Source organism: Sciurus carolinensis, chromosome 3 (assembly GCF_902686445.1).
Source record: "Sciurus carolinensis chromosome 3, mSciCar1.2, whole genome shotgun sequence".
NCBI classification, from domain to species: Eukaryota; Metazoa; Chordata; class Mammalia; order Rodentia; family Sciuridae; genus Sciurus; species Sciurus carolinensis.
In genome coordinates, this window is record NC_062215.1 from 19,075,356 (window position 1) to 19,102,663 (window position 27,308).

Consider the following 27,308-nt stretch of genomic DNA (forward strand, 5'->3'; position numbering starts at 1 on the left):
TTTTTCTTTTCTTTTTGATGCTGGAAATTGAAACCCCCCCCCCCCACCTCACCCATGCTAAATGTGTGCTCTACCAGAGTTACAGTTGTTTGGTGTTGGGAATGGAACCCAGGGCCTCAGGCATACCAGGTAAGCACACTATCATTAAGCCACACCCAGCGACTCCACCTCCCTTTTATTTATTTTTTTAAAATTCTGAGACAGGTTCTCACTAAGTTGCTTAAGGCCTAAGTTGTTGAAACTGTACTTGAACTTGAACTTGCAATCCTCCTGCCTCAGCCTTCCAGTCACTGAGATTACAGGAATGCGCTACAGTGCCTGACAGCTTCTCTTTACTCCTTGAGATGGGGCTCAGGAAGGATAGCGAGTTACCTCTTCCTTTATTCCGTGGACAGAAGCATGGACCAACTCGCCCACCACAGGACTATAATAGGGTCTTGAACCCCTTCACGAAGACATTTCCTATGCATGTCCACGGTACTAGAGATTGAACTCAGGGACACTCTACCACTGAACTACATCTCCCGTCCTTTTAATTTTTTTTTTTTTTTTTTTTTTTTTGACGGGTCTTGCTAAAAGACCGAAACGATCCTCCTCGTCTCAACCTTCGGACTACCTGGAAATGTTTATAGGCGTGTGCCATCGCGCCAGACTCTTAAGACGTGTCCTTCTCCTCTCTCTCTCTCTCTCTCTCTCCTCTCTCTCTCTCTCTCTCTCTCCTCTCTCTCTCTCTCTTTCTCTCCCCCCCCCCTCCAAACTTTCTTTAAAGTCCGAGATCCAGCATCCGTAAAAGCTGCCCTTGACCGGAAGCCCTCTGGGGGTTGTATCCGAACGTCCTCCCCTTCCTTTTCCAAATTGTGAAGCAGGATAGCGTGAGGAAAGGTGAACTGGCATGGGTCTAAGCGGTCCCATTAGGTTGTTTTTTTCACCATCGCCCCTTTAAGGGATTCCCGGGCGCCAAGGGACACTAGTGGGTACGGTCACAATCGGAGTAGGTACAGAGTAGTAGGGCTGAGCGGTGGCTCCTAACCATCACCCACCAGATGCTGGGAGGCTACTTTCCCCGGAGTCATCCCGCCGCATCCACATCCCCCTCCCCTCTCCTTCCCTTTTTGTCTCCGCCCCCTCGCGCCGAGGCGGACTTGCCGCTTTAAGAGCTCGGCTAGCGATTGACAAGCAATAAACGCTGAGCGCCCGGCTGCGCTGGAGTCGCCCCGAGCTAGGGGCTCCCCAGGGCGCAGGTAGGTGTCCCCAGGCTCCTGGGCCAGCACCCACCCTAGGACCCCTGCTTCCTTTTAGTTCCGGCACTGCACTTGGGGCCCTATTTTCTGGGTCCAAACTCCCCGGCCCCTTCCCACAGGCCGGTGCCCTCCCTCTCCAGCCCCTGCCCCCAGGCCCTTTCTGGGTGCCAGTAGGGAGAACCAAACCCCGCTGTCCAATGACGTTGGCTCCTGTCCCTAAGGTTTGGGCTCCAAAGAGACATCTGACACAGAGGGGGTGAGCTGCGTGGAGCTCAGGTACCCGCGATTCCTCTCCGGGGGCTGTGCGGGTTGGGGGGACTTCGAATCCCCGCATTACGTAAGAACCGCGCTGGAAACGCTTCCGGCAGTGGGGGAGCTAGACTGAGGTTGTGCTGAGTCCCCTTGCTACCCCGCCCCCCTAGGAGACCAGCACCTCAATCTTCTCTGGGAGGGGCTCCCGGGAAGGGGGCGCACTGCTTTCCCCGCCTCCCAGGCTGTAAAGGGGAGGGAGGTCCGTGTCGCGGGGTTAGGGGTAAGGCCTGGGGACTTGAGAGAGAATTAGTGCTAGAAGCGAGGATCCAGGGTCAGAAAGTTAGGTCTTTCTAAGGGGGTGGCGGGGAATGAAGACTGGGTTGGGGGGGCAGTCATTCAGTGACCTCATCCCCTGCTCTCCAGCGGGCGAGCGAGCAAAGAGCCTTCTTTGATGGCTCGCAACACGCCCCCCTTCCCCCAGGTCCTAGCGCCCAGTGGGTTAGGACTGAGCTCGTGGGGCGGGGGCGCTCTGATTGTAAGTGGGGGCTCGTCGGCCCGATCTCTAGACCCCATCCAATGGCCCTCAGTTTTGTCCAGCCCTGTCCACGACCTGTCGGTCTCCAAAACGCCTTTGTTAGTCCTTTCTCCTCCACACCTCTTTGTACGTGCATTGATGGAGGGTGGGCGGGAGGTTGAAGGAAACCTCCCCCTTTCACTGCCCGCGTGCCTCGCCTACCGACACTCTGGGGAAATGTGAATAGCTCAGAGGCCGGGGTGAGAGGGCATCTGGGCCCAGGTTTTTGGAAGCCGAGGTGCGTGTTCCCAGATGCCTGGGCCACGGACCTTGGCACGGAACCAGGCTGTCTTGCCTGGCACTGCCGTTCTCCTGTGGGCACAGCCGGGCCCCGCCCTCTCCGAGACTTGGATGGGGGTGGGGCAGAGAGAGCTGACGCCGTGGGAACCGACTCCCCAGGGAGAAAATCCTGGCAGTCTGGGCAAGACTCCTGGGTTAGAGATTCCATACAGGATCCTTCCTGCCTCTTTCCACCTCCACATTCAGGGGAAAGAGAATTCCCGGAGTCTCCCCTCAGACTCTGCAGGTACCTCTATCAGGGAGAGAAGTACCAACCAGGAGAGACCTCCCCCTGCTCTCTAGGAATAGGGACAGTGAGCATTGGTACCAGGGGCACAGCGGATCCTGGGCATTTCGCTCAGCCTGAGAAACGACTTCCTTCCTCTCCCTGAAAGCATCTCCTAAGTCCTCAGGAGCAGGTTCAGGAGGAGGGGGGAGCCATCCATTCTCTTTACCTGTCTAATTTCTGCACCTGAGCACAGGTAACCAGCTCAGACCTGGGAGAGGAATGGAGCAGAGAAGGGATTTTGAAATCAGGTAGTAGTTCCTCTGAGAAGAATCTTTTTTGGGGAGAGGAGTGAAGTTGCTGTGATTCCCAACCCCCAAGCCCCAGTAGGCACCCAGTCCTAAAGTGGGCACTGCCAGCTGCTTCCCCCACTTCCCCACCCCTGCTGTGAGCCACTGCCTTCTGTTGTCATGGCAACTGGGGAATTAGGGTTTTACCCAGCAGCACATGCCCAGGAATGCAAGGGAGGAAGGGGAGCTGACCTAGCTTGGGGAGGCTCTGGGATGGGCACTGGGGCTGTAGAGTCTATGCCTAGTTCTGCCCAGAGCCCCTGTTCTCCTTGTCCCAGCTCAGAGCTAAGAAAGGAGGAGGAGACAGAAAGGAAGCCAGACAGGTCTTGGGGAGTAGGATATTCTGTCAGCCAGACACAAATGCTTATGGAACATCTACATCATGTTAGGCCTGAGTACTAAAGGCAAATAAAATGGATGAGGTTCTTACTCTCATGGAGCTTACAGTCTGGGAACACTCACTATCTGGCTTTTGACTCAAATTCTGAACTCATACCTACACACATCCCCCACTTTAAAAAAAAAAAAAAAAGACAGATGGTAGGCAGAAACGCTTTTTTTGGTTTGTCTGTGTTATTGGGGATTGAACCCAAGGGTGCTGTATCATTGAGCTACATCCCCAGCCTTTAAAAAAATTTTTTTTTTTTTTTTTTTTTTAAAACAGGGTCTAGTCAAGTTGCAGAGGCTGGTCTTAAACTTGGTCCTTCTGTCTCAGCCTCCTGAATTGCAAAGATTACACAATATGTGCCACCAGAACACTATTTTTTAAGAGTCGTAAAATCTGAATTTTCATTGTTGCTCTGTTAGCTTTGTGACCCTGAGCAAATCATTAACTTCTCTGATCCTCCCCAGTTTCTTCCTCCTCAGAAATGGGGATGTAATCCACTCTTCTTGCCTCCCAGGGCGCTTGGGATCTCTGTGGTTATCCAGCTCCCAGTTTCTGAGCAGTGCTCTCTTCCTACCTGTGGCTGTTCCTGAAGGGGGTGCCTGCCCTTCTTATTCCCTGTGCCTTCTCATCCTCCTCTCTCCCCCTTCCAGGAGAAACATTTCAGAGCCCTTGCTGATCTCACCATGCCGGTTGCTGCCACCAACTCTGAGTCTGGTAAGAAGTGGGCGAGTCTGTCAGCTTATTCAGTGGTTCAGAGGTTGCCAGGCAAAGATTTGGGGGTGGTAACAGTGGTCACTGCTGTTCCCCCCAGTTGCTCAGCCATTCATTCTGGTCATCTCCTCTCTGTGGATCTCTGCGATAGGACAGAAGAAAAGAGGAATAAAACCTTCCCCTGCCCAGGGGAGGGTGGGAGACCATGCAGCTCACCTGTGGGGAGGGCAGGGGTGCATGTTCCACACATTATTGCTGGAGGGCAATGGCAGGGGGCAAGTCTGGTTAGAGAAGTGCCCCCAAGAGGTGGCCTGGGAACTAGGGCTTGGAGATGACTTGGAGGTAGAGGGACTCTAGTGGCACAATGGGACCCAGGCAGCTGAGAAGTCTATGGTACAGTAACCTCTAGACCAGCATGTGCTGGAGGTGGGGATGGATAGGGGTATAGGAAGCTGTAAGTGAAGGGACAAGAATACCACGTCAGGATGCCTGGACGTGGTTCTGTGGGAGGTTTCAGGGTAAGGCAGTGGGCTGCTCACACAAACTGGGAGAGCCCAGGAGCCTGAACCTCAAGGAGCCTGATTTTCCTCTTCTGTGAAGAGTTGATGTGAGGCAGGGGAGATCATGTTCCTGTAAGCAACAATCACAATTATTTTGCCGATGCTGAATTGTTCGTTAAGGCATTGATCTTGTGACCTTGAGTCAGTCACCTTCCTTTGAGGATCTATTTTCCCTAAGATGTGGCAATAGGACAAGATCTTAACTTTTATTGGTCCCAGATCTCTAAGAATCTGATGACAGCATGGGCCCTCACCACAGACACGTGCTTTTATGTCTCAAACTTGCATTCTACTCCAGGGGCTCACAGATGCCACCTCACGGGTGCACTCAGGGGCCCACAAGGTTATGTTCCCTGTGCTAGAGGCTGTCAAAGGTGCCTAGCAACTGCTGCAAGCTCTGGTTTTGCTCTGAGCTGTCTGAATTTCCCCCTGCTTGGATATAGCTCCTTTTTGCCCTGTGCCCAGCTGTTCACTTTGCAAAATGTTTCAGGTCTCCCACTTTGGTTAGAATAACTCCCAATGTGAAGGCAGTTTTGCTAGTAAGCCAGGACCTAGCCTGTGATACCCCTGAACCCTAGAAAGGCCTCTTCTCCATGTAGTTGAGGGACCATAGCAATGTCCCCTAGCTTCTGCAGCCTTGGGGGGTTCAGTGCTTCTATCTCCTGTCCAGTCTGCTGGCCCCTGGGCTCTCCCGCTGCTCTAGTCTGCCTGGGCCCTACTGTAAGCAGCTTAGGGGTTAATTAAACCTATCCCTGAGCCTGTGATTAAAGACCTCTCAATCTGGAGTTGCCCAGTAAACCCATTAATAGCGCCCAGCAGGGGTGTAGAGGGAGAAGCAGCCCAGCAACTCAGTTTCCTTGCTACAGGCCACTTGATGGAGGCATGGTGTGGACAAAGGGGGGTGTGGGTATGAGGCCTGATTTCTCAGCGGTCTCCTGAGGCCTCTGCTCCCCTGGATATTGTGCCATGGGCTACTTCTGGCTTCCAATGTTCAAGGGAAGAAGGACAAACTGCTCCTCTTCCCAGTACCAGCCCTCGGACACCACTCCAGTCTCTCTTAGCCCCTACTTCAAAAATCTAATGTTGGATTCTGCCCCTTATCATCTGGTGGTCATTATAGTTCCCATGGAACTGACAAAGAGGCAACTGTGCCCCACCTCGGAGGTCAAGCTTCCCGGGCCCCTTCCTTCCCTGGGACACCCCTGCTTGTGGTCTGCAGAGGGTGAAACTAGCAAGGCTGTACTCCTATCCTTTCCTACAATCCCATATGGTCCTTGTCATTTTGGAGGGAAGGGAATGGCGTTGAGTGTATTCCCCTTGCAGAGAGATCCCACCTCTACTTTGAGTAAGGCAAGGAGCCCTTTTCCTGAGGGTTGGGGTGGGTTGGGAGATGTTCAGGCAATGACACGGGCTGAGAGTTGAGAGACTTTGCCCCTGAGCTGCAGCCGTGCTCTCTTACCCCTTCCTCAGACTGCCTTCTTTCTTTGAATCAAGGCAAGGATCTGGGACTGCTTTCAGGTTGAACTGTTCCTTTAAATCTCTCTCAACCTGGGTTACTGTCCTGTGTGTAATCCCACCTGCTGCCATGGCAACCAGGGGTGCAAGGCAACCTGGTGCCACTCCTCAGGGAATGGCAGACTGGTGGCTGCAGCATCTCCCTGGTGGTGGTTTCATGGGTACAGAGCCTTAGGGGAATGGGGCACTGAACTGCAGTAACTTCTAAGTCCCTCCCTCCTGTTCACCCTTATTTCTGCTGCATGAACATGCATTTGCCTTTTCCTTCCCCCAGTTCCAAGATGCCTGACTGGCCTCCTGGGCAGCACCCCTCATCCCAGAGGTCCACCTAATGGGAGATGGGTAGGGAGGGAAGCTGCCTGTGAGGCAGGTTCAGAAGGGCTTGAGGCTTCCCTGCCCTGGGGGTGACCCCTCCCGAGAGTGGAAGGCTGGACTGGTGGACCGCAGGTGAGGGGCGTTTGGGGTTGAGGTATCTGCCTCGAGCCACCACCTCCAGAAAAAGGACCGAGTTCTTCCTGGGGGCTTCATTGACTAAAGGGGTCATAGGGCCTGGAAAAGGGACATAGGAAATAGGGCCTGGAGAAGGGACAGAGAGCAGCGGTCAGGAGACTCAGGGAGGAGGTGGCATAGGGTGTATTAGAAGGATTTCCAGAAAAGAAGGGTGTAGGAACAGCATGGGCCAAGACCCCTTCGCCCACGGGCTGTGGGGCGAGGGTCTGTGGGCACTGCACCAGTCTGAAGGGACATCACACTTACCCCGCTGTCCCCCAAACCTTCTCTCTGCTGCCGCCTCCCCACCTCCACTGGTAGTTAATGTTGGGGATCAAACCAGCGGAAGGGTGACTCTCTCTTGCCATCTCCCTCCTCCCACCAGTCACCGCCCCTTCCCACTCGGCAGCGCCCAGGGTTTTGGCCAATGAGCTAGACGGTCGGGGCGGCAGAGCCTTGCTATTGGCTGATTCTGCAGCGCTCCTCCAGTCCCGCCTTCACCATCGCAGCCCGGGTCTGGCTGGGAAGGCTGCTGGGCAAGGCGGCGGCGGGCGACCGCGGCGTGACAGGCTACTCTGGGAGCCCCGGGCGGGGGTCGCCATGGCGGGCAGCCCAGGCAGCGCGGCCTCCTTGGAGGGGATATCCCTGGGTTCCTCTGAGGAAGCGGAGCTCCAGAGAGAAGGTAGAGAGAGGTGGAGCGGGGAGACTGGGGGGAACCCGGCCCCTTGGCGGGGTTTGGGGCATCTAAAGGGGGTGCCCTAGGAGCAGACTCCCGGAAGCCTGAAGGGTCAGGGGGTCCAGTCTCCAGGAGAGCTGGCCTAGGCAGGGGGCACCCCTGGCTCAGTCCCCATCCTTAAGTGACATGATTAGGGTAGGTGGATCGCTGACTTCTGAGTCCACTGAGAACCTTATGGTCTCTCATGGATGCCAAACCCAGGCCTGGACAGAAGTCTGGAGGGTAGTCTCCGATGTTGAATCTGGAGGAACTGGGCAAGAGGAGCAGGAAGGGGACGGAAGCCAGGAGTCCCTGAGCTATCTTGCTGGCTTCAGTTTCAGTGCACCCTCCTGCCACCCCAGTACCTCCTGGAGGAGGAAAGAACTGACAAGCGCTGAGAGGTGCCAGGGAGTGGATCTGCCCCTCTCCTCCAGGACTTGTGTGTATGCAGATGTAGGCGTGGGCGGCAGTGTGGCAGAGTAATGATACCCTGTACCCATCTCTGCCCCCAGCTGGGCACACTCCACTTCTCCTTTCCTTTTCCTGGAACTTGTCACAGCCTGGAGCTCCCACCTCTAGGAGTGGGTGAAGGCAGCCCTCACTTCAGATCTTGGTGGCCATTGCTGTGGCCCAGCTTCAGGTGTTTGTTCTCCTCCTTGGTTATGTCCCATCCCAGACTGAGTGCTCATCCCTGGGATGACTTGGTGTGACCTCTACCCTTGGGTGTATATTGCCGTCCCAGGTTCTGGGGTGCCTGTTTCCCTAGCTCCTGCCAATGTTCTAGGCTTCCTCTTTGACTTCTCATCCATGTTCATTTCTCAATGATTACAGATCATAAGCTATCAGAGCTGAAGTCCAGTGAAGGACAGTGATTTGTGCAATGCCACCTGGAATTAGTGGTGCAACCAGGACTGGATGCCACATTGACCTGGCCTCCTCATTGGTTGCCTGCTTGACTTTAGGCCTGCATTTAGGGACAGGCTCCAAGCCCTGTCTCTCTTATTCCTGAGCCTGCCCATGGCAGGTGACTGAGTCCCGAACCTTCAGCCCATCTAGAGGTTGAGTGAGCCTATAGTTCTCTGGTGCAGGGCAGAAACTGGAACCTGATTTCCTTTTTCTCTCCGACCTCAGAGTCTACTTCCTGCTGCCTAGGACCTACCACCTGCCAGGCTGGCCTTACCTAGGGTGGAAAGAACAGGCCAAGAGAACTGCCTCCTGTCCCTGGACCTCTGCTTCAGGCATTCAAAGCTTAGGGTGCCAGTGCAGAAGGAAGGGAAGGGCTGCTGGGGAAGGGCTGACTCCTGTAGGAGTGGGGGTAGGAGGAGGTGTCATGGTGTGTTCGGATCTTCTGTGCCTACTCTGTACCTGAGTGTCTCACTGCCTTCTCCCCCCCCAACCCCCGCAGCCATGCAGCAAGTCTTGGACAACTTAGGATCTCTCCCCAATGCCACAGGGGCTGCGGAGTTGGACCTGATCTTCCTTCGAGGCATTATGGAAAGTCCCATAGTCAGATCCCTGGCCAAGGTATAGTGCTTCAGGGAGTGGGCACAAGGGTACGTGGTGTGAGTGGGACATGTGGCACAAGAGGCCCCCAAAGGGGCGTGTGGAAAACATTATACCCAGGTGATGACCCTGAGGCTGCAGGTAAAGGAGCTGCCCTCACACCTGGCCAGTGAGTGTGTGGATAAACGTCAATGACTGTTGGCTTGTGGAGGGCCTGATTTTTTTTTGCGGGGGCATGAGTGTGCTTGTGGGTTTTAATCTCCACAGTTCTCCTTGCCCATTTCTCTGCCTTTGGGTGTTTGTGCAGGTGTATCAGATGGGAGATACTAAAAGAGACAATTGTAATATAATTTGTTAATGACTGTGCTAGAGGCAGATGCACAGGGTTTGGGGGGGCACGGCATATAGAGAATAGGTGCCTAAGGGAGTCTGAGAGACAGGGGCTGCAGATGCTTCCTGGAGGAAGGGCCCCTTGGTCAAGGGTGGAGATTGAGGAGGAGGGGTAGGCATCCTGGGTCCCAGAAAAAGCTTGAGCAGAAACACAGGGGTGAGAGGGAGTTGGAAGTGTGCCGGGGACTGAGTGCTGGTGTGTGGCTGGAACCTCAGGCAGAGACAAAGGAAGTGAGCGTGGAGATGGTGGCAGGTTGTGCAGGGCACTGGGGACTATGCCAGGGACACAGCATCAAGGAGGCTTTGTGTGCTTTAAGCAGGGGGGTGATGGCAGCACAGGGGTGTATAGGAGCATCCATTTGGCAGCCATGTAGAGGGTCACATCTGGAGTGGAAGAGAGCAGTTAGGGTCCATGAGGTAGTTCAAATTGGGGATATTGAGAAACACGTGGAACTAAGGTGACAGAGCTCCATGGAAGCCAGTGGAACTTGGTGTTGGAAGATGGGGTGGGGCTAGCAAGACACTGGTTCTACCCCAGGGAAGAGGCCAGTGCTGCCTTCAGCCGAGGGAGCAGGCACGGGAGGAGAGGCGGGTGCTTCCTGTCCCAAGGAGAAGGCAGGGTACAGGGAGGATGCCTGTAGCCAGCTTAGATGGGTAGGAAACCAGACCCAAGCGCTGGATTTCTCTAGGAGTGTAGCACGGGAAGACTGAGGCAGTCCCCAGGGTCTTCAGTGAATGGTGACAGGGGAGACAGGAAGTCAGCAAAGACAGCGATGCCGGGAGAAGGCAGTACAGCTCGGTAGAGAGTTTTCTACTGGGCAGAGGTAAGGTTTCTGTCCGGCTGCTGTGACTGGAAAAGGACCAAGTCCTGCTGCAGGGTGTGACACACCTGGTCACATTACCGTCTATGGAGTGTTTGAAGGTCCTGGGAGGTTGTTAAGAGCAAATGAAAAGAAGTCAGAAAACTGGACCAACTGGAGGAAACAGGAGCAGGAGGAAGACAGGTTGCTTTTCATTTAATGATCCAGGAATTTTATGCATTTATCAAAAATAAAAGCAAAGGATTATGCACATTTCAAACACTAGGAATGTGAGCTCCACAAGGGAAGGAATATTTGTTTGGTTCACCCAGAGCCTAAAACAGTGCCTGGTGCAGAGAGGCTGCTCACTGAATATGTTCAATGAGTAAAGAAAAGAACATAGCAACCTCCTAGGCTCCGATCTTTAAGATGTTAATACTGGCCATGGCGGCTTTGGCATGCTCTCTCTCTCTTTTTCTCTTTCTACCGGGGAGTGAACCCACGGGCACTCTACCATTGAGCTACATTCCCAGCCCTTTTTTATTTTGTTAAAGGGTCTAAGTTGCCAAGGCTGGACTCAAACTTGCTATCCTCCTGTCTCAATCTCCCAAATCACTGGGAATACAGGTGTGTGCCACTATATCTAGCTGCTGTTTCTTTTTAAGAAGTAAAAAGTATGATACAGTCAACACCTCCTTTTCCCTCATTTCCATTGCTTCCCCTCCCTAAGGGTAAACACCAGCTAGAGACTGATGATGTCATTTTTGACCGTTTGCTCTTCTTGCCTACATATGTGTTTAGCCACAAACAATATGCCCTTGTTATTTGTGTCTTTAAACTTTACATAAATGGGATAATAACATAATCTGCCTGTGTTTGAGATTTCTAGTTCATACAGTAATATAGTTATTGCCATAATTATAGATATAGATCGATTAATTTTAGCTGTCAGGTGGTATTCTAATTTAGTAATAGACCCAGTTTATTTACTGGCTCCCCTGCTAAGAAGCAGCTAGTTGTTACTGATTTTCCTGTAATAAGGACAGCACAACAGTGTCCATCTGTTTCTGCACATGTGTGAGTTTCTCCAGGTTGGACACTGGGCATTTGAATTGCTGCATATGTGACTGTTTGAACCTTAACATCTGTAACCCAGGGGACAGAACCAGAAAGTTTAAGGTTCTGAAAGAAAGTCAAGTCTGGCAGGAAGATCATAAATCCAGTGGGTTGGCTACAGACAGCAGGTGGAAGCCCTGGCAGGTGGCTGGCATCTGGGAGGACTGACATGGATCTAGCAGCAGGTGTTCCAATAGCAGGTAATGCCAAGGTGAGGAACCCAAGGCAGGTGACATTCAGAAAACTAGGAAAGTTGTTATGTGTGGAGACTCCCGCCAGTGAAGAGTCATGGGGAGGCAGTGTATGAACTAATCCATTTGAGACAACCAAGAAAGAGCATGGAGTTTGGAATCCAAAGTCTCACTGACTGGCTGTGTAACTTTATATGTCTGTCAACCTCTCTGAGCCTTGGTTATTTCCTCAGAGAAGCAGAGAGAATTGTGCTTATCTCTCAGACTCATGGTGGAGCTGGTGGAGATCAAAGATTTGGAAGTGCTTTTGTTGTTGTTGTTGTTGTTGTTGTTGTTGTGCTGGAGACTGAACCCAGGGTCTTGCACATGCTGGGCAAGTGATCTACCACTGAACCACATCCCCAGCCCTTGGAAGTACTTTTTAAACTATCAATAGTTGTTATATTGTATCCCAGTGCAGTGGCATGTGCCTGTAATTCCAGTGACTTGGGAGGCTGAGGCAGGAAGATCACAAGTTTGAGGCCAGTCTCAGTGAGGCCCTAAGCAACTTAAAGAGATCCTGTCTCAAAATAAAAAAATAAAAAAGGGCTGAGGATGTAGTTCAGTGGTAAAGTTTCTGGGTTCAATCCCCAGTACCAAAAACAAAGTTGTTATGCTGTGGTCTTAGCCATGGAACTGAAGTTCCTCAGAAAGGCCTCAGTCCTGAGGCTGGGGTGGAAGAACTGGCAGAGCAAGCCAGGACTTTAGGAGGATGAATCTTGGGAGGTCACTAAGATAGGGACTGACAGGGGGTCATGACCATGATTTAGTGCTCATGATTTGGGGGGCCGATCGTGTGGCTGTTCTGCTTTGGGCTTGCTCGGCGAGCGCTGGGTGGTTGAGGGCATCCTCACCCACACGTCCCATGTCTCAGTGGAGAAGGCTGCAGCATCTGGCTGGGCCTTGCTCTTTTAAGAGGGTGACCCCTGCTTCTTCATGTGGTGGCCTCCCCAGCCAGGGAAGATAAGTCCCACTGCACAAGCACCTGCCAAGCCTCTTCCTGTATCACATTTGCTAAGGTCGCGTCAGCCAAAGCTAGTCACCTTTGTCAAACCCAGATGGAAGAGTTCCTTCACTTTCTGGCACACTGCTCTCTGGAACTTCATTCAGTTTTTGAATCATTTACTTATGAGTCAGGGTTTCAAGTAAGGGTTCCCTGTCTTCTGCCAAGATCAGAGGGGTTGGATCGAGAGGGCAGAAGGAACAGCTTTGCAAAGAAAAGTGTGTGTAGAGCTTCTTCCGTTGCAGCCTGCGGAGGGCTCTGGATCAGGAGCTGGCAGAGCTGGGTGCAGGCGCTTCCTCTGCCACTAACTACCTGCTTTGTTGCGGGGGATTTTCAGAGGATGAAACACTTGGTGACCATAGGAATTCAAACCACCCTCCTGGTTTTGGGGTATGTTGCTTCTACTAACTGCAGTGTGTGCATAGATCACTTATATGAATGAAGGACATCTTAGCAAAATTTTCCTGAGTAAAAAAGCAATAGGTGAAATAATTTTTCACTCAGTAAAAAGTGAAAAAAAAATCAGGACCCCCAGGATTTTATGTATATAGCATGATTCCCTTTTTTTAAAGGTAAAAATAGCTAAAAACTATATTTGTTTCAGGAATAGGTAGAATACATACAGATAGAGTAAAACTTAAACAGGAAGCCTGGCAGTGATGAACACAGGGAATTAAGGTGGTGGTTTCTGGAGGGGGTGGTGTGGTTAGATGTAGGATATTGACAAGAGTCTTGCTTTTGGGTTCTTAGATCCTTGTTATGTCATTAAATATATCTAAATTAATACCAAGTACCTACCAAGGAATCATACAAGCCACTGAGGAGAACATATCACAAACCCAATATTGTGATTAATCCAATTCTGAGTTTCCAAATTCCCTAAAATTGTGATACCTGCTGGGTGTTTTCAGTGGCTGGTTGACCAGCTGTTTAGATCAGCCTGCTCAAGGTTTGCTTTGTATTTGTATATTCAGTGTTTTTGCTTTTTGGTGCTGAGGATTGATCCCAGGGGTGCTTTACCACTGAACAACACCCACCCCCCTTTTTAAGGTCTTACTAAGTTGCTTAGGGCCTTGCTAAGTTGCTGAGGCTGGCCTCAAACTTGTGATCCTTCTGCCTCAGTCTCCCAAGTTGCTGGGATTTACAGGCATGTGCTACCATCCCAGCTGTATGATTCAATGTTTAAAGTTTCCTCTGGGCTGTGAAGGTTGATTTTGGAGAGCTGCACTTTTATGTCTATGGGTAAGAGGTCCAGGGATAACCATAGGAGGAGTGATGGAGCAGATGGGGAAGAGGCAGTCATTAAGTCAAAGATGGAGGATAAGCAATTTAGGAGGTACCTGGCTTCCCTCTTGGTCAAGTGAATCTCCTCTGGAAACTTGTCCTCCCTCCATCTATGAAACAGAAGGTGCTAAAGCCAAAATGGGCGACCTCTCTAATGCTCACATCAGGATACCTGGGCCAGAGCTGACTTCCATTAATCAAAGAGCCTTGATAGGGTTGCCATGGTGAGATCTTTGGTACCTGAGCTCTGTCTTTGTTCATTCTCCAAACTTAGTTCTTGGGTCCTCAGATTTCCAGCATTGTCCTGGGTACAGTGGTGATGAAGAACCTGGGAAGCTTCCCTCTGTCACTCAGGGGTTTCTTGGGCTGTGCTGTGCTCAATGAATATAGATTACACAGGGCCCTGGAGAAGAGCAATGCTTTGATGCTTGCTCCTGTCCCAGGCACTAGTCCTTTGTCCCTTCAGTTATCTGTTTCTCCCCAGCAGGAACATTCTGCTCAGCCAGGCAGAAGATGGTTTAGGTTACTGTTGGGCCATCTGGGCTGTGTTCTCCTGGCCTGCTTAGGAAAGAGAAGGCAGAAAGGATCTAACCTTTATTGAGTACCTGCTATAAGCCAAGCATTGCATCTGTCCCACTGAATCCCCATGGAAGTGCTGTGAGGTGTTATTAAACTGTCCCTGTGTTGAGATGGGCCTAATGATGCACACCTGGGGTCCCAGCTGCTGGGGAAGCTGAGGCAGGAAGATCACTGGAGCCCAGGAGTTCCAGACCCAACTGGGCAATGTGGCAAGAGCCTGTCTCAAAAAACAAAACAAAACAACAAACGAACCAGAGAAAACTCCCTATTTCATGAGCTTAAAAAAAATTATGGTAAATTTCAAAAATGTATCCTGAGCCGCATCATTCATTACCCCATTGCAGTAGTTAACAACTCATGGACCATCTCATTTCATCCATACCCCCACCCACTTCCCTCTCTCCTGAGTTATTTTGAAGCAAATCTCAGATACATTATGATTTTATCTATAAATATTTCAGTATCTATATCAAAAGTAAGAGTTCTTTTTTAAAATTCACACTATCATTATCACATCTAAAACACAGTAGTTTTCTTATGGATTTTTAATAAATGGTTTTGGCACATGTCATTTTGAAAGCTATTAAATTAGATCCATACCTCACACCATACATCAGAATAAACTCCAAGTGGATCAGGTGTCTAAATGTGAAAGTATGTGTCCTGGAAGAAAACAGATCTGTGTATAAGGAAAGCAGCCCCCACCTTTAAAAACTAGACTTCACAATTCAGATGCTTGAAAGGTTCATAAATTTAACCACATAAAACATTTTTTTAACATGGCCAAAATACCAGAAACAGAGTTAAAAGACAAACGAGAAGCTAGGGGAAATGATTTGCAAGAGATAGCACAAATAAAGGGCTAATCTTCTCAATATACAGAGAACATTTTAAAATGAGAAAAAGAAAAATCCAAATAGAAAAATTGGCAAAAGACATGAACAGACAGTTCACAGAAAAAAGATACACAGATGGTCCTTAAACATATGAAGAGATGCTTGGTTTCCCTCATAACAAGCAAAATGCAAATTAAGCCCCACTGAGAGATCATTTCTCATCCATGTGATTGGCAGGCATTCAAAGGTTTGATCAGCACTGACAGTGAACTTCAGGAAAATCTCCCAAACAATGCTGGTAGAAGGGAAAATCGGAGGAGAATTTGTCAGTATCTAAGAAAACTTGCATATGTATTTACTGCTTGACCCAGGAAGATTTCTAGTAATTTACATGGAAGATCTTCTTCACAGGTACAGAGCACCATGCCATTGTTATGTACCACAGCATTAATTACAATCACAAAATATTAGGAGCAACCTAAATACCCATGGAGACTAATTTAATAAATTGTAGGGCTCCAGTTATACAATAGAGTCAAATGCAGTAATTGAAAATAATAATAATAAACTGGGCGTGGTGGCACATACCTATAATCCCAAATTGTTGGGATTCCCAAATTTGGGAAGCTGAGGCAGGAGGATTGCAAGTTGGAGATCAGCCTTAGTAACTTATAGAGGCCTTAATCAACTTAGTGAGACTTTGCCTCAAAATAAAAAATAAAAAAAGGGGGACATAGCTCAGTGGTAAATCCCCAGGATCAAAATAATAATAATAATAATAATAATAATAATAATAATAATAGTAATAAAGGAAGCCTCCCATGTAGTCCTGTGGCATAATTTCTAGTTAAATAAAACACCAGACAATTTAAGTCAAAACAAACCAATCAGCCAAAGCCTCATGATATCAAGGAATGTATGTAGTGTTCTACCTTTTATGTAAGAAAAAAAAAAAGAAACAGAATAAACAATAAAGAAATGAAAATGATTACTTCTAGAGTTTGAGTGTGAATGGGACCAAGGGGACAAGGATGGAATTGCAATTTCTTTGAGTTTACTTTTTATATGGATTTGACCTTTGAACCCTGTATATGCTGTACATGTTTAGAAAATAAGATGAAATAAAAAAGAATGAAAAAAGAAATCCTGAAATTAAGTGCCACAAGTGCACCTATCCATCCATTAAATTGTGCTAATCAAACAGAAAAAGAAAAAGGAATTAAGTAACCTTTTTTTTTTTTTTTGCCGTGCTGGGGATCAAACCCAGGGCCTTGTGCTTGCAAGGCAAGCACTCTACCAAGTGAGCTATCTCCCCAGCCTGAATTAAGTAACTTACCCACCGTGTTCTGACTATACACAATAAGTGGGATGTATTCTAAGGCTGTAGTACTATTTAATCGAGTAGCCACTAACCATGTGCAACTATTAAAATACTTAAAATGCTTGCTAAGTTTTCAATGTTTGTGTCCCCTCCAAAATTCTTGTTGAAATTTTATCCTCAATGCAATGGTATTAGGAGGCAAGTCATTAGGAGGAGGTTGAGTCACAAGTGTGTGGCCCTCATAAAAGGGTTGGAGGAAAATTATCTAGGTCCCTTTTGGCCTTCCACCTTCTGCCATGTGAGTACATTTGAGAATTCCCTCACCAGATACTGAATTCCAGCACCTTGACCTTGAACTTTCCAATCTCCAGAACTGTAAGAAATAAATTTCTATCATTCAGAAATTACTCAGCCTTAGGCATTTTTAGTTATAGAAGCAAAAATGAACTAAGATAATACTTAAATAAACTAACAGGCCTAAATAAAAATTTTAATTCCTCAGTTATAGCTGCCACGTTTCAAATGTTCACTAGCCACAGCAGAGATAGAGAACATTTCCCTTAGTGTAAATTTTTTTAGATGTTGGTATTCTGAGGACAAAGAAAACTGCAGGTAAATCTTGATTTTTACTTGGTAGACTTATGATAGGCAATTCTGAAACTTTCTTGAATTTTGAAGGACAGAACAAATAAGTAAGTGGATTGATATTATTGAAATAAGTTCTCACTGAAGGAGAAAGGAGATGCAAAAGGAAGGGGGGAGGGGAAGTTAAGGAAAATCTTATAGAGTTTGACTTTAATTGGAGCAATCAGTATCGGCTAATGTCTGCCAAAGAAATGGTGTCCCAGAAGCAGTGTGTACTTCTTTCTAAATTCCATTTCCTGTCAGTGTACCTTGGAGAAACTGCTGATTCCAGACCTGGGACAGGGAAAGTATAAGGTGAACCTGAGCCAGAAGGGAAGAAGGTACTCAAGGACTGACTGATGGACACAGGTCCATAGGACATAGGTGTGACTGGGGCTCCCCCAGGACAAATTTGGGATGAATCGAGCCAGGGAAGATGTAGCAGTAATGGACTAGTAATGAACACACCGAGTAAAAGAACATACAATAACTCAGAGAGAGGGAGGAAGAGATGGGGAGGGGGAGGAAGGAAAAGCTCTTTCTTAGAATAGAATGCCAATTAATAAATGTGGAAGGGTGATAGAGACAGGTGATCACAATTTCACAACTGCTAGTGGAATAATTGAGTCAGGAAAGGTCTTAAATGATGGCTTAATCCCCTGGTGAAGGATTGTTGGTTTCCAAGTATGGGAGAGACAAGGTCACCTATGTGGAACTCTTGCCAAAATGACTAGCTTAACTTGAATCAGGAGGAAATAATCAGAAGAACTCTACTTGTGGCACAGTCTACAAACTTACTGGTCCAGACTCTTTAAAAATGTTGTGAAAGTTCAAAAATTTATTGGAATTTGTTCTAGATTCAAGGAGAGCTGGACATGGTGGTGCGTGTCTATAATCCCAGAAACTCGGGAGGCTGAGGCAGGAGAATTGCAAGTTCAAGACCAACCTCAGGAACTCAGTGAGGCCCTAAGGACTTAGTGAGACCCTGTCTCGAAATTAAACATTAAAAAAAAAAAAAAAAAAAAAAAGGACTGGGGATGTGGCTCAGCGGTTAAGTGACACTGGGTTCAATCCCTGATACTGTAATAAATAAATAAATTAATTAATTAATTAAAGAAGAATAGAAAGATGGGACGCCCATATTCAACACATGATCCTTGATTGGATCCTGGATCAGAAAAAATAAAACCATAAAGGATATTTTGGGGACAACAGTGAATATTGACTATGGACTGTCTATTAGATAATGTTCTATCAATGTTTCAATAACAGAATTTCTTACGTGTGAAAAATGGCATCGTGAATGTTTTTGTTTGAAAGTCACGTGCTGAAGTGCTTTGAGGTGAAGTGACAAATGAATCAGAAGAGAAAAGTAGTCTTCATATGTATGTCACAAATGGGCCTGCTTTGCCCCTAATCCATTCAACACAACTCCTTGCACTGGCTGGTCACTGGGGAAGTTTCCTATTCTCTTTTCATAGCACCTTGTCATGGAGCCCAGAGTCAACAGAGCAGCAAGCAGGTGCAAGGCCCTCTCCTGGCACCATGCACTGATTTCTTGTCCCCTCCCTCACTAGGAGCACCCAAATTCAAGTCCTGGGGACTTAGGAATGTTAATCTCCATCTGTATCTTCCTCATCTAGGGCTACAGGGCCCCCAAGGTCTCACCCGACCATGATGCTGGGCAGAAGAAGTCCTCAAACTCATACCTGTAGGGTCTTGTGAGCAGAGGACAATCTGATGATTTTTGATGATGCTCTGTGGCAAGAGAATGGAAATGAAAGTGTCCTTCAGATTCTCCGTTTCCTAAGTTGAGCCTTCATCCTCATTTGTAGGAAGAAAGAAGAAAGCAGGGTGTGCGCTTATGCTGGAGCGAGTGTGCTGTGCCAAGCTGTGCGCCAGGAGCTGAGCTGGTCTCAGGCAGGCAGTGGGCGGGTGAAAGCCAGGACTGGGACTAGTAGCTGGGAAGAGACTGGAGCCTGGAACCCGGGGTGGGAATGGGGATGTTGTTTGGCATCCCAGGGCTCCTGCAGAAACAGTCAATCTCACCTGTTTTTGTCCCCACCCCCAGGCCCACGAAAGGTTGGAGGAGACAAAGCTGGAAGCTGTGAGGGACAACAACCTGGAACTGGTTCAGGAGATCCTGCGGGACCTGGCACAGCTGGCGGAGCAGAGCAGCACAGCCGCGGAGCTGGCCCGCATCCTTCAGGAGCCCCACTTCCAGGTTCCAGGCTGCTGGGGCTAGTGGTGGACTAGAGGGGTGTGTCCAGTGGGCTACGCCCCTGGGAAAGTGACTGGCAGGAAGTTGGAACTGGGATGGGAATGGGCCACAGGGCACGGCCCCATCGTTCTTCCTCTTCCCATCACATCCCCAGTCCCTCCTGGAGACACACGACTCAGTGGCCTCAAAGACCTATGAGACACCACCTCCCAGCCCTGGCTTGGACCCCACATTCAGCAACCAGCCTGTACCTCCGGACGCAGTGCGCATGGTGGGCATTCGCAAGACTGCTGGAGAGCATCTGGTAAGAGTGACAGGGCAGGGTCCCAGCGTAGGTAAGGGTGGTAGGACAGGGATTCAGAATAACCAGTGGAGACAAGGTGAGGTGAGGGCTGAAGAGGAGCGTGGGCTTAGCTTTTCCCAGGGAGGGGCCTTGTAGATCAGGAGAGCACAGACCCGGTGCGTAGGCCCCTCTCCAGGCTGTGCTCTTATCTGGCCTTAGTGCCTTCGATAAGTGAAGAACTGGAGCAGAAGGATAGTAGAGGCGGAAGTGGGTGGTTGGGTGGAGACAGGAATGGAAGGCCTATTAGGAGACCCAGCTGAAGATTGTGACTTAGAGCAAGGGAGCCTCATCATCACGCCCTCTGTCCCGCAGGGTGTGACATTCCGTGTGGAAGGCGGCGAGTTGGTGATCGCTCGCATCCTGCACGGGGGTATGGTGGCTCAACAAGGCCTGCTGCATGTGGGTGACATAATCAAGGAGGTGAACGGGCAGCCAGTGGGCAGTGACCCCCGTGCACTGCAGGAGCTCCTGCGTAGCGCCAGCGGCAGCGTCATCCTCAAGATTCTGCCCAGTTACCAGGAGCCCCATCTACCTCGCCAGGTGGGCCCATCTGCCTAACATGCCAACCAGCAAAAGACGCAAGGGATGGCTGGGTCTTTTCCAAGGGACCCCCTACCCCCAGTTCTTAGGGACGAAGTTTCTCCTCTCCAGTTGGTTTTGAGGCAAAATAGTGGGACCTGTATGCCAGGGGCAGCTGTCCACAGCCACGTAGAGCCTCGTGTTGTGCGTGTGCATGAAGTCATGTGTGCATTTGCTGACCTTATGCTTAGGCATTCACACACATGTGCAACAGACTTGTGTGCATCGACAGCTTGGGGTACCTGAGTGTACAGTGAGCACCTGTGTCCAGTGCAGCGCTCTTTGCATGCATTTGTGTGTGCAAGAGCGGGCAAGGTGGGTTGTCACATGTCCTGGACAGCTGCCTCCTAGTTGGTAGATCATGGAGGTCTGGCTGCTCTGCCCAGGTCCCCTGTTGGCCTTCTAGCTCTGTTAGTCAGAGCCCTCTCCTAGCAGATGCAGGGTTAGTTGCCAGGGTCTTCTCTTCTGGTCAGTGGTCCTGCCTCCTCAGACTGAAGGCCCACCCAGGCCCAAGCCATTTCCCCATTCCTTAATCTGAGTCTCAGTTGTAGATGTGAGGAGAGGCTTGGACTGGAAGAACAGCTGGGCGGGCCTGGAGGCATCACTTCTCTGGGGAGCTTCTCTTGGGTTTTTGTAAAGGGAGGGGGTGGACTGTGTCCTCTACACATCTGGCAGAGCCTTCCCGTGCTCCTTCCCTTGACCCTTCACCAATTTCCCGAGCCCAGGTATTTGTGAAATGCCACTTTGACTATGATCCGGCCCGAGACAGCCTCATCCCCTGCAAGGAGGCAGGCCTTCGCTTCAGTGCTGGGGATTTGCTTCAGATTGTCAACCAGGACGACGCCAACTGGTGGCAGGTGAGCCCTGGGCGCTCCTGCAGTATCTCCAGGTATGGTGTGTCGGGGGGAGGTGAGGGCACGGAGAGGGGTCCTCTCGCTCAGACAGGTGGTTGCTCACATCCATTTCAGGCCTGCCACGTGGAAGGGGGCAGTGCTGGGCTCATCCCCAGCCAGCTGCTGGAGGAGAAGCGGAAAGCGTTTGTCAAGCGGGATCTGGAGCTGACACCCACCTCAGGTAGGAGCCCCACCCCCACCCCAGAACCCAATCTGGGAACGGCCTGCCTTATCACCCATCTCTCTGTGGCCAGGGACCCTGTGCGGCAGCCTTTCAGGAAAGAAAAAGAAGCGAATGATGTATTTGACCACCAAGAATGCAGGTGGGTATTAGGGTCCCCCTCTCTGTCCTCCTGAAACATGACACAGCCCCTCCCTCCCTCACCAGTGACCTGTGAATATGTTCTGGCTCAGGTGCTGCCCACCTGTCCCTAGGCCCTGCCTGGTTCCCCTCTTCTCCCCTGGTCCTGAGCTCTCTCGTCCTTGACCTGAGAGCTCTGTCCCTGCCTGCCCCACGGTGCAGCCCGTTGAGCAGTGCCACCTCCCTCTGTCCAGAGTTTGACCGCCATGAGCTGCTCATTTATGAGGAGGTGGCCCGCATGCCCCCATTCCGCCGGAAAACCCTCGTGCTGATTGGGGCCCAGGGTGTGGGCCGGCGCAGCCTGAAGAACAAGCTCATCATGTGGGATCCAGATCGCTATGGCACCACAGTGCCCTGTGAGTAGGAGCTGGGTCCTTCTGGGTGAAGGTCAGGGAGCAGGGGCTGCCCAGGAGGACCCACTGAGGACCAATGTTCACGGGCACCAGGACAGGTGGTACCTCTGGGTGTGAGCTGTGGAGTGTGCGCCCTCTGTGGGTGGATGAGGAGGGTGCAGTTCGGGAGAGCTGAGAGATGTCCCACCAACTGTTTCACTTGCTAGAAACTGGAAAAAAAAAAAAAAAGCGAGTGTCCAGCATGGTGAAACAGGGCTCTGAGCCGTGTGTGGCCTGTGGCAGGTAGGGTTTCCTATCACATAACCAGTGTGGAGGCGGGGTGTTGAAACTGCAGGCTCCCAGAGGCAAGAAGGAAAGTACAGGCTGCAGGTCTGTTTGGCTCTTGCTGTGTGTCTTTGTGTTGCACATTGCCCTTTCTGGGCTCCAATTGTGAACACTAGTTGGGCCAGTTGCTCTCTGAAGGTCCTCCTAGCACGTGTGTGTGTGTGTGTGTGTGTGTGTGTGTGTGTGTAAGGGTGCGTGTCTGTATGAGAGTGTGTGTGTAGTGTGTGTGTAGTATGTGTGTATGTGTGTCGTGTGTGTGTGTATGTGAGAGTGTGAGTGTGTGTGTGTAGTGTATGTGAGAGTGTGTGAGTGTATTTGTGAGTGTGTGAGAGTATGTGTGTGTGTGTAGTATGTGTGTATGTGTGTAGTGTGTGTGTATGAGTGTGTGTGTAGTGTATGTGAGAGTGTGTGAGTGTGTGTGTGTGAATTTGTGAGGGTGTATGTGTGTGTGTATGTGTGTGTGTGAGTGTGTGTCTGTATGAGAGTGTGTGTGTGTGTAGTATGTGTGTATGCGTGTGTGTGTGTGCACGCGTGAGCACGTGCAGTGGTGGTGAGGGGTAGACGGTGTGCATGCGTGTCTGAGGTGGTGTGGCCCGCCTGTGCCCACTCAGCTTCCTCCCCACCTAGACACGTCCCGGAGGCCTAAGGACTCAGAGCGGGAAGGCCAGGGCTACAGCTTTGTGTCCCGTGGGGAAATGGAAGCTGACATCCGCGCGGGGCGTTACCTGGAACACGGAGAGTATGAGGGCAACCTGTATGGCACCCGGATCGACTCCATTCAGGGGGTGGTCGCCGCCGGCAAGGTGTGCGTGCTGGATGTCAACCCCCAGGTACCGCTGGCCTGCTCCTTCCCCGCCTGCTGACAGACCTCTATGACCTCCTTTCTTGCCCACTCTCAGGTGCCACCCCCAGTCACCCCAGATACCCTTCCTGTTCCCGGGACATGTGTGAGGATTTTCTCCCCACCCTCTTCTGCAGGCAGTGAAGGTGCTGAGGACCGCCGAGTTTGTCCCTTACGTAGTATTCATCGAGGCTCCTGACTTTGAGACCCTGCGGGCCATGAACCGGGCGGCACTGGAGAGTGGGGTGTCCACCAAGCAGCTCACGGTGAGGGACTCTGTGGTGTGGTGGGAAGGGTCTGGAGGCTTCCTAGGGCAGTGGGGATGGGCTCAAGCTGATGAAGAGAGGAGGAGGCATTGGGGAAGGGGAGAGATGGCCACCTATGTTGTCAGGGAGGTGGGAGTTGCGATGCTTGTTTGTATACGGAAAAGAAAGTCTGAGAGAAGTGCCATCTCAGTGAGCCAGGGACACAGCTAGCCTGGGGCAGGGGAGCTTCTGATTCCAGGCCCACTGCTGGGTCCATTCTTCAGGGACAGAGTGGGGGCCAAAGGAATTTCCAGAGGGCCAGTGGAAGATCTGTGGGGCAGAGGTGGGCCATGTGGGCTCTGTGGGTTTGGGGGTGCTTACAGCTGGGGAAGGTGGAAGGGAGGGAGGAAGCCAGAGGTGGAAGGTGGCTGGAGGGATGAGTTAGCATGAGAGAGCAGGAGCGCCTGGAGGAGAGGCTCCCCCTGTCTGGCGCAGCAGACTCCAGGACACCCCAGCTTCCAGGAGTGGTAGGGTTGCGGAACTCTGAGCTCAGGGCTCCCTCTGCTGGAAGTACTTGCTACTGCAGCTCTCAGGCCTGGAGTCTGCACTGCTGGTCATAGGAGAGGCTGTCCCATTTGGGCTCCCTCCTGCTGATGGCTTCCTGGGGGAGCTCTGGGCACCTCTTCCCTGGTAGCAAGTGTGGCTGAGGGGAGCAGCTGAGATAGAGTTGGTCTCCCCTTACTTAAGTCAGTCGTCAAGTCCCCATCCCATCCCTGCCCAGCTTCTAGAGTCTAGGTTAGGGGTTGCCCAGGTACCAGGTGTGTCCAGGTGTGCCCTGGTACCCTTTCTCATACCACATGGGTAAGGGGACCTGGTCAGTCTCGGGAAAGCATTGGCATGGGAGGCAGGCAGACCCCGCTGGTCATGTATCTCAGCTTTCTGTTTTAAACAGGAGATTATTAATCTTTGCTACCTGGCAAAGGTGCTGCAAAGATTATGTGGATGGCAAAGTGTTGAGTACAGTGCTTGGCACTGGAGCTAATTTCCTTCCTTCCTTCCTTCCTTCCTTCCTTCCTTCCTTCCTTTCATGCATCTGAGCTTCTGGGGGTGTTCAGGAAGGGGCTCCTGCCTCCCTGGCCATGGAATCCATTCCAGTATGGTTGGGCTTTGGGGAAGAGGCAGGCTGTAGACCCCCTGATGATGGGCATGAGTTGTGGGCACTGACCCCCCTGTGCCTGGCAGGAGGCAGACTTGAGACGGACAGTGGAGGAGAGCAGCCGCATCCAGCGGGGGTATGGCCACTACTTTGACCTCAGCCTGGTCAACAGCAACCTGGAGAGGACCTTCCGTGAGCTCCAGGCTGCCATGGAGAAGCTGCGGACGGAGCCCCAGTGGGTGCCTGTCAGCTGGGTGTACTGAACCTCTTCATCTGGACCTCGTTCCCTCTGGGTGGTGACCCAGGACCTAAAACCATCCCTTCCCCACCCGTGACCCCCAGCCCTAACCCTCAGCTCCCATCCTTGGTCTCTGGCTTTCCCCAGATAACAGCTCCCAGGGGGCTCTAAGTCTGGCTTTGGCACAGAGGCGTGCACTGCCAGGGAGGTGGGTGTTCATGGGGCACCTCTGTGCCCAGGTGCTGCTCACTCCCAATGTCCATTGGCCACCAGATATCCCTCTCTAAGGGCCCAGCTGTGTCCAAAAGTGGGTCAGAGTCATCTCCATAGTGCTTAGTCTAGAGAAGAGAATAGCTGTTTTGGGACCAAGTGGTCAGTAAGTACCTTGCCCCCTGTCACCCCTCCCAGGGCACCTTTGCTCCTCTGGACTGGTCACACCTCTCCTATTCTTGGGCTTCTCCCACTTCCCACCCCTAGTCCTAGGAGCAGGCCTTGGGCTGTTCCCAGTGTGGCCAGGGGAGTCACTGGCAGCCAGGCGGGCCTGGGCAGTGGTGCCAGTCAGGGCCATCTTGAAGGCTGGAGGAACCAAAGTGTGAGCCAGTTGTCACTGCTGGGCCACACAGCTCTCAGCTCCCCTAGAAGGGGGCAGGGTCCCAGGAGTGGACGCTGCCCTTTTTGTCCCTCATCCACAGCTTCTCACTGCCGAAGCCTCTCCGCAGACTTCTCCAATGTGCTCCTGAGAGGTCAGCCCTGTTCTCCGAAGTGCGAGGCTGGCAGGGGCCGCAGGTGCAGCCCAGATTGCAGGGGAGGGGTTGGTGAAGGACTGGACACATTGCGATGCCTGTCCGCGACCTCTTCCCATTTCGGTCTTCTTTCTGGCTGGGTGCAGGTGGCCCACTTGCATCAGGCTTGCCTGGGTTGGGGGACTGAGTAGGGACTGCGCGCACAGGCTTGGCAAAGGATGCGTGGCTCTGGCAGCTCCTGGCCGTTCTTCCCACTGTGGTCTGTGCAGCCTGTCGTTCCACATGCTGCGGTGGCTGGCCTGTCTCTGGCCCTGGTGTGTGTGTGTGTGTGTGTGAGGCTTGGTTTGGGGGAGGGGAGGCAAAGGGTTGTTTCTTTTGGAGGTTATTCTTTGGAGCCTCTTTATGGGGGCTTTCCCAATCTGCCCTCATTTCTTATGAGACCCTTATCCCAGACTCCAGAGCCTTGGTCCTCCCCAGATGTCCTCCTCCACTCTCCTATTGTCCCTCTGTCCTAAATGCCACCCTCCAGTCCTTAGGGAGGGCAATTTTGTAAAATAGAAAACCTGTTATGAAAAGACTCCTGCCCTAGATATTCCCAGGCATCTCACCCGCTCCTTCCCTGAGGCCAGCCTGTCCTCACAGGGGACGCCCCAGGACCCCCGTACCGTGCCTCCCGGTTCTTCTGAGTGTCTAGTCAGTCTTTGCTGCAGTGTCAGCTGAAGCTGGCCCTGAACCACTGTGTGCCCATTTCCTAGGGAAGGGGAGGGAGAATAAACAGAATATTTATTACAAATGTTAGAAATATATTTATTATATTAGGAATCTCATTTGCATTTGCATAGGACACACAAATGAGATGTTAAGGTCAAGGCTCTCGCATCTCATTCGCATCGCTCTGCATACACTATGCAGTCATCTTTTACTCTTTCCCCCTTTTGTCCCATGTCCTTTTCATCCTTGACCCAGCCTCCCTTGCGACAAACACCCTCACCCTCAGCCTAAGTGACTGGGAGTCGGAGGACAACGGGGTATTTTCCTGAGGACTTGAGGCCCTAGGGTTATTTGCCAGTTCTTGCCTCCGCTGGGGGACCTAGGGGGAGGCAGGAAAGGACGTGCTGTGGCAGCTGCTGCCTCTGAAGCCCCCTCACTGAAAGACCATGCCAGAGAGCTGGCCCCCGGCCCCTTCCTGCGTGTCTCCCATGCCTGCCCAAGAGGCAGGGCTGGGCCCCTCCTCCGAAGCCTTCCCGCCTCCCTTGCCCACGCCTGTTCAGGACTCTGGGCAGGTGGGAGCAGAGGCTGGGAGCATCCTTGGTTCATCTGGCACAAGGCCAGGGCTGGGTTGGAACAGGCGTATGTGCCACCAGGTTAGCTCTGTGACTCTGTCCTCCCTTCTCCCATTGCAGACTCTTGTATTTGGGAGACCTGAAGAGAATACAGACCCTGCCCCCCACACTCAGTCCCAGCCCAGTTGCCCTTCCTCTGTCCCCTCCCCCAAACATCTAATTCTCCAGTTTTTCTCTCTGGTGTTTTTTTTTTTTTCCTTTGATTAAATGTGAAAGCAAATGCTTCTGGGCTGTTAGTCTTTGGTTGGGGTTGGGTGGATGGGAAGGCTGGGAGCAGACAGGATTCCTGTCCCTCTCCATTTCCCAGAAGATGCTCCTTCTAAACGCTTGTGCCTAGGAGTCTGTGAGCATTCAGGGGGCCAAAGGACTCAGGGGCTCCGTGGCTATCCATGTGGCTCTACTCAGAACCTGTGTGCCCTTCAGCAGGCCCCTCTACCTCTCTGGTTCATCTTCCGTAAAGGTGCCATGGACTCCCAGTGGTAATACTAGTAGTTGTCCCAGGCACTGAACACAGGGGCCATAGGTGACTGAAACGTCACTCAGGTGCCACCACAGGTATGTGTTGTGTGTGTGGCAAATCCCTCAGGGTTGGGGGTGGAGGGTCAGTTTTCTTTCCACCTGGAGTTCTTTAGAGGACTCTGGCATGCCTCTCTTCTGATCACCATGGAGATTTCCAAAGGGG

The 27,308-nt window shown here is 51.2% G+C and overlaps 1 protein-coding gene across 2 annotated transcripts; it reads left to right on the forward strand.

The window, feature by feature from the left end:
- The first annotated feature begins 1,143 nt into the window (after positions 1-1,143).
- Mpp2 (MAGUK p55 scaffold protein 2) lies at positions 1,144-26,803 on the forward strand. 2 transcript variants are annotated; one of them, XM_047547767.1, is made up of 13 exons: positions 1,144-1,241; positions 3,961-4,024; positions 8,706-8,824; positions 19,058-19,210; positions 19,362-19,511; positions 19,863-20,090; positions 20,855-20,986; positions 21,098-21,203; positions 21,277-21,345; positions 21,578-21,739; positions 22,688-22,890; positions 23,039-23,167; positions 24,389-26,803. In XM_047547767.1, exons 2-13 carry the CDS (start codon positions 3,994-3,996, stop codon positions 24,563-24,565), a joined length of 1,659 nt encoding a protein of 552 aa, XP_047403723.1. In that variant the 5' UTR covers positions 1,144-1,241; positions 3,961-3,993; the 3' UTR covers positions 24,566-26,803. The 2 variants fall into 2 exon arrangements, with proteins under 2 accessions (XP_047403723.1, XP_047403722.1); XM_047547766.1 differs by lacking the exons at positions 1,144-1,241; positions 3,961-4,024 and adding an exon at positions 7,134-7,267.
- The last annotated feature ends 505 nt before the right edge of the window (positions 26,804-27,308 follow it).

Coding starts and splice junctions, on each gene's coding strand:
- Mpp2 (XM_047547766.1), top strand. CDS start 7,186: ATGGCGGGCAGCCCAGGCAGCGCGGCCTCCTTGGAGGGGATATCCCTG. Junction 19,512..19,862: donor AGACTGCTGGAGAGCATCTG/GTAAGAGTGACA, acceptor TCTGTCCCGCAG/GGTGTGACATTCCGTGTGGA. Junction 22,891..23,038: donor TGCTGGATGTCAACCCCCAG/GTACCGCTGGCC, acceptor CCTCTTCTGCAG/GCAGTGAAGGTGCTGAGGAC.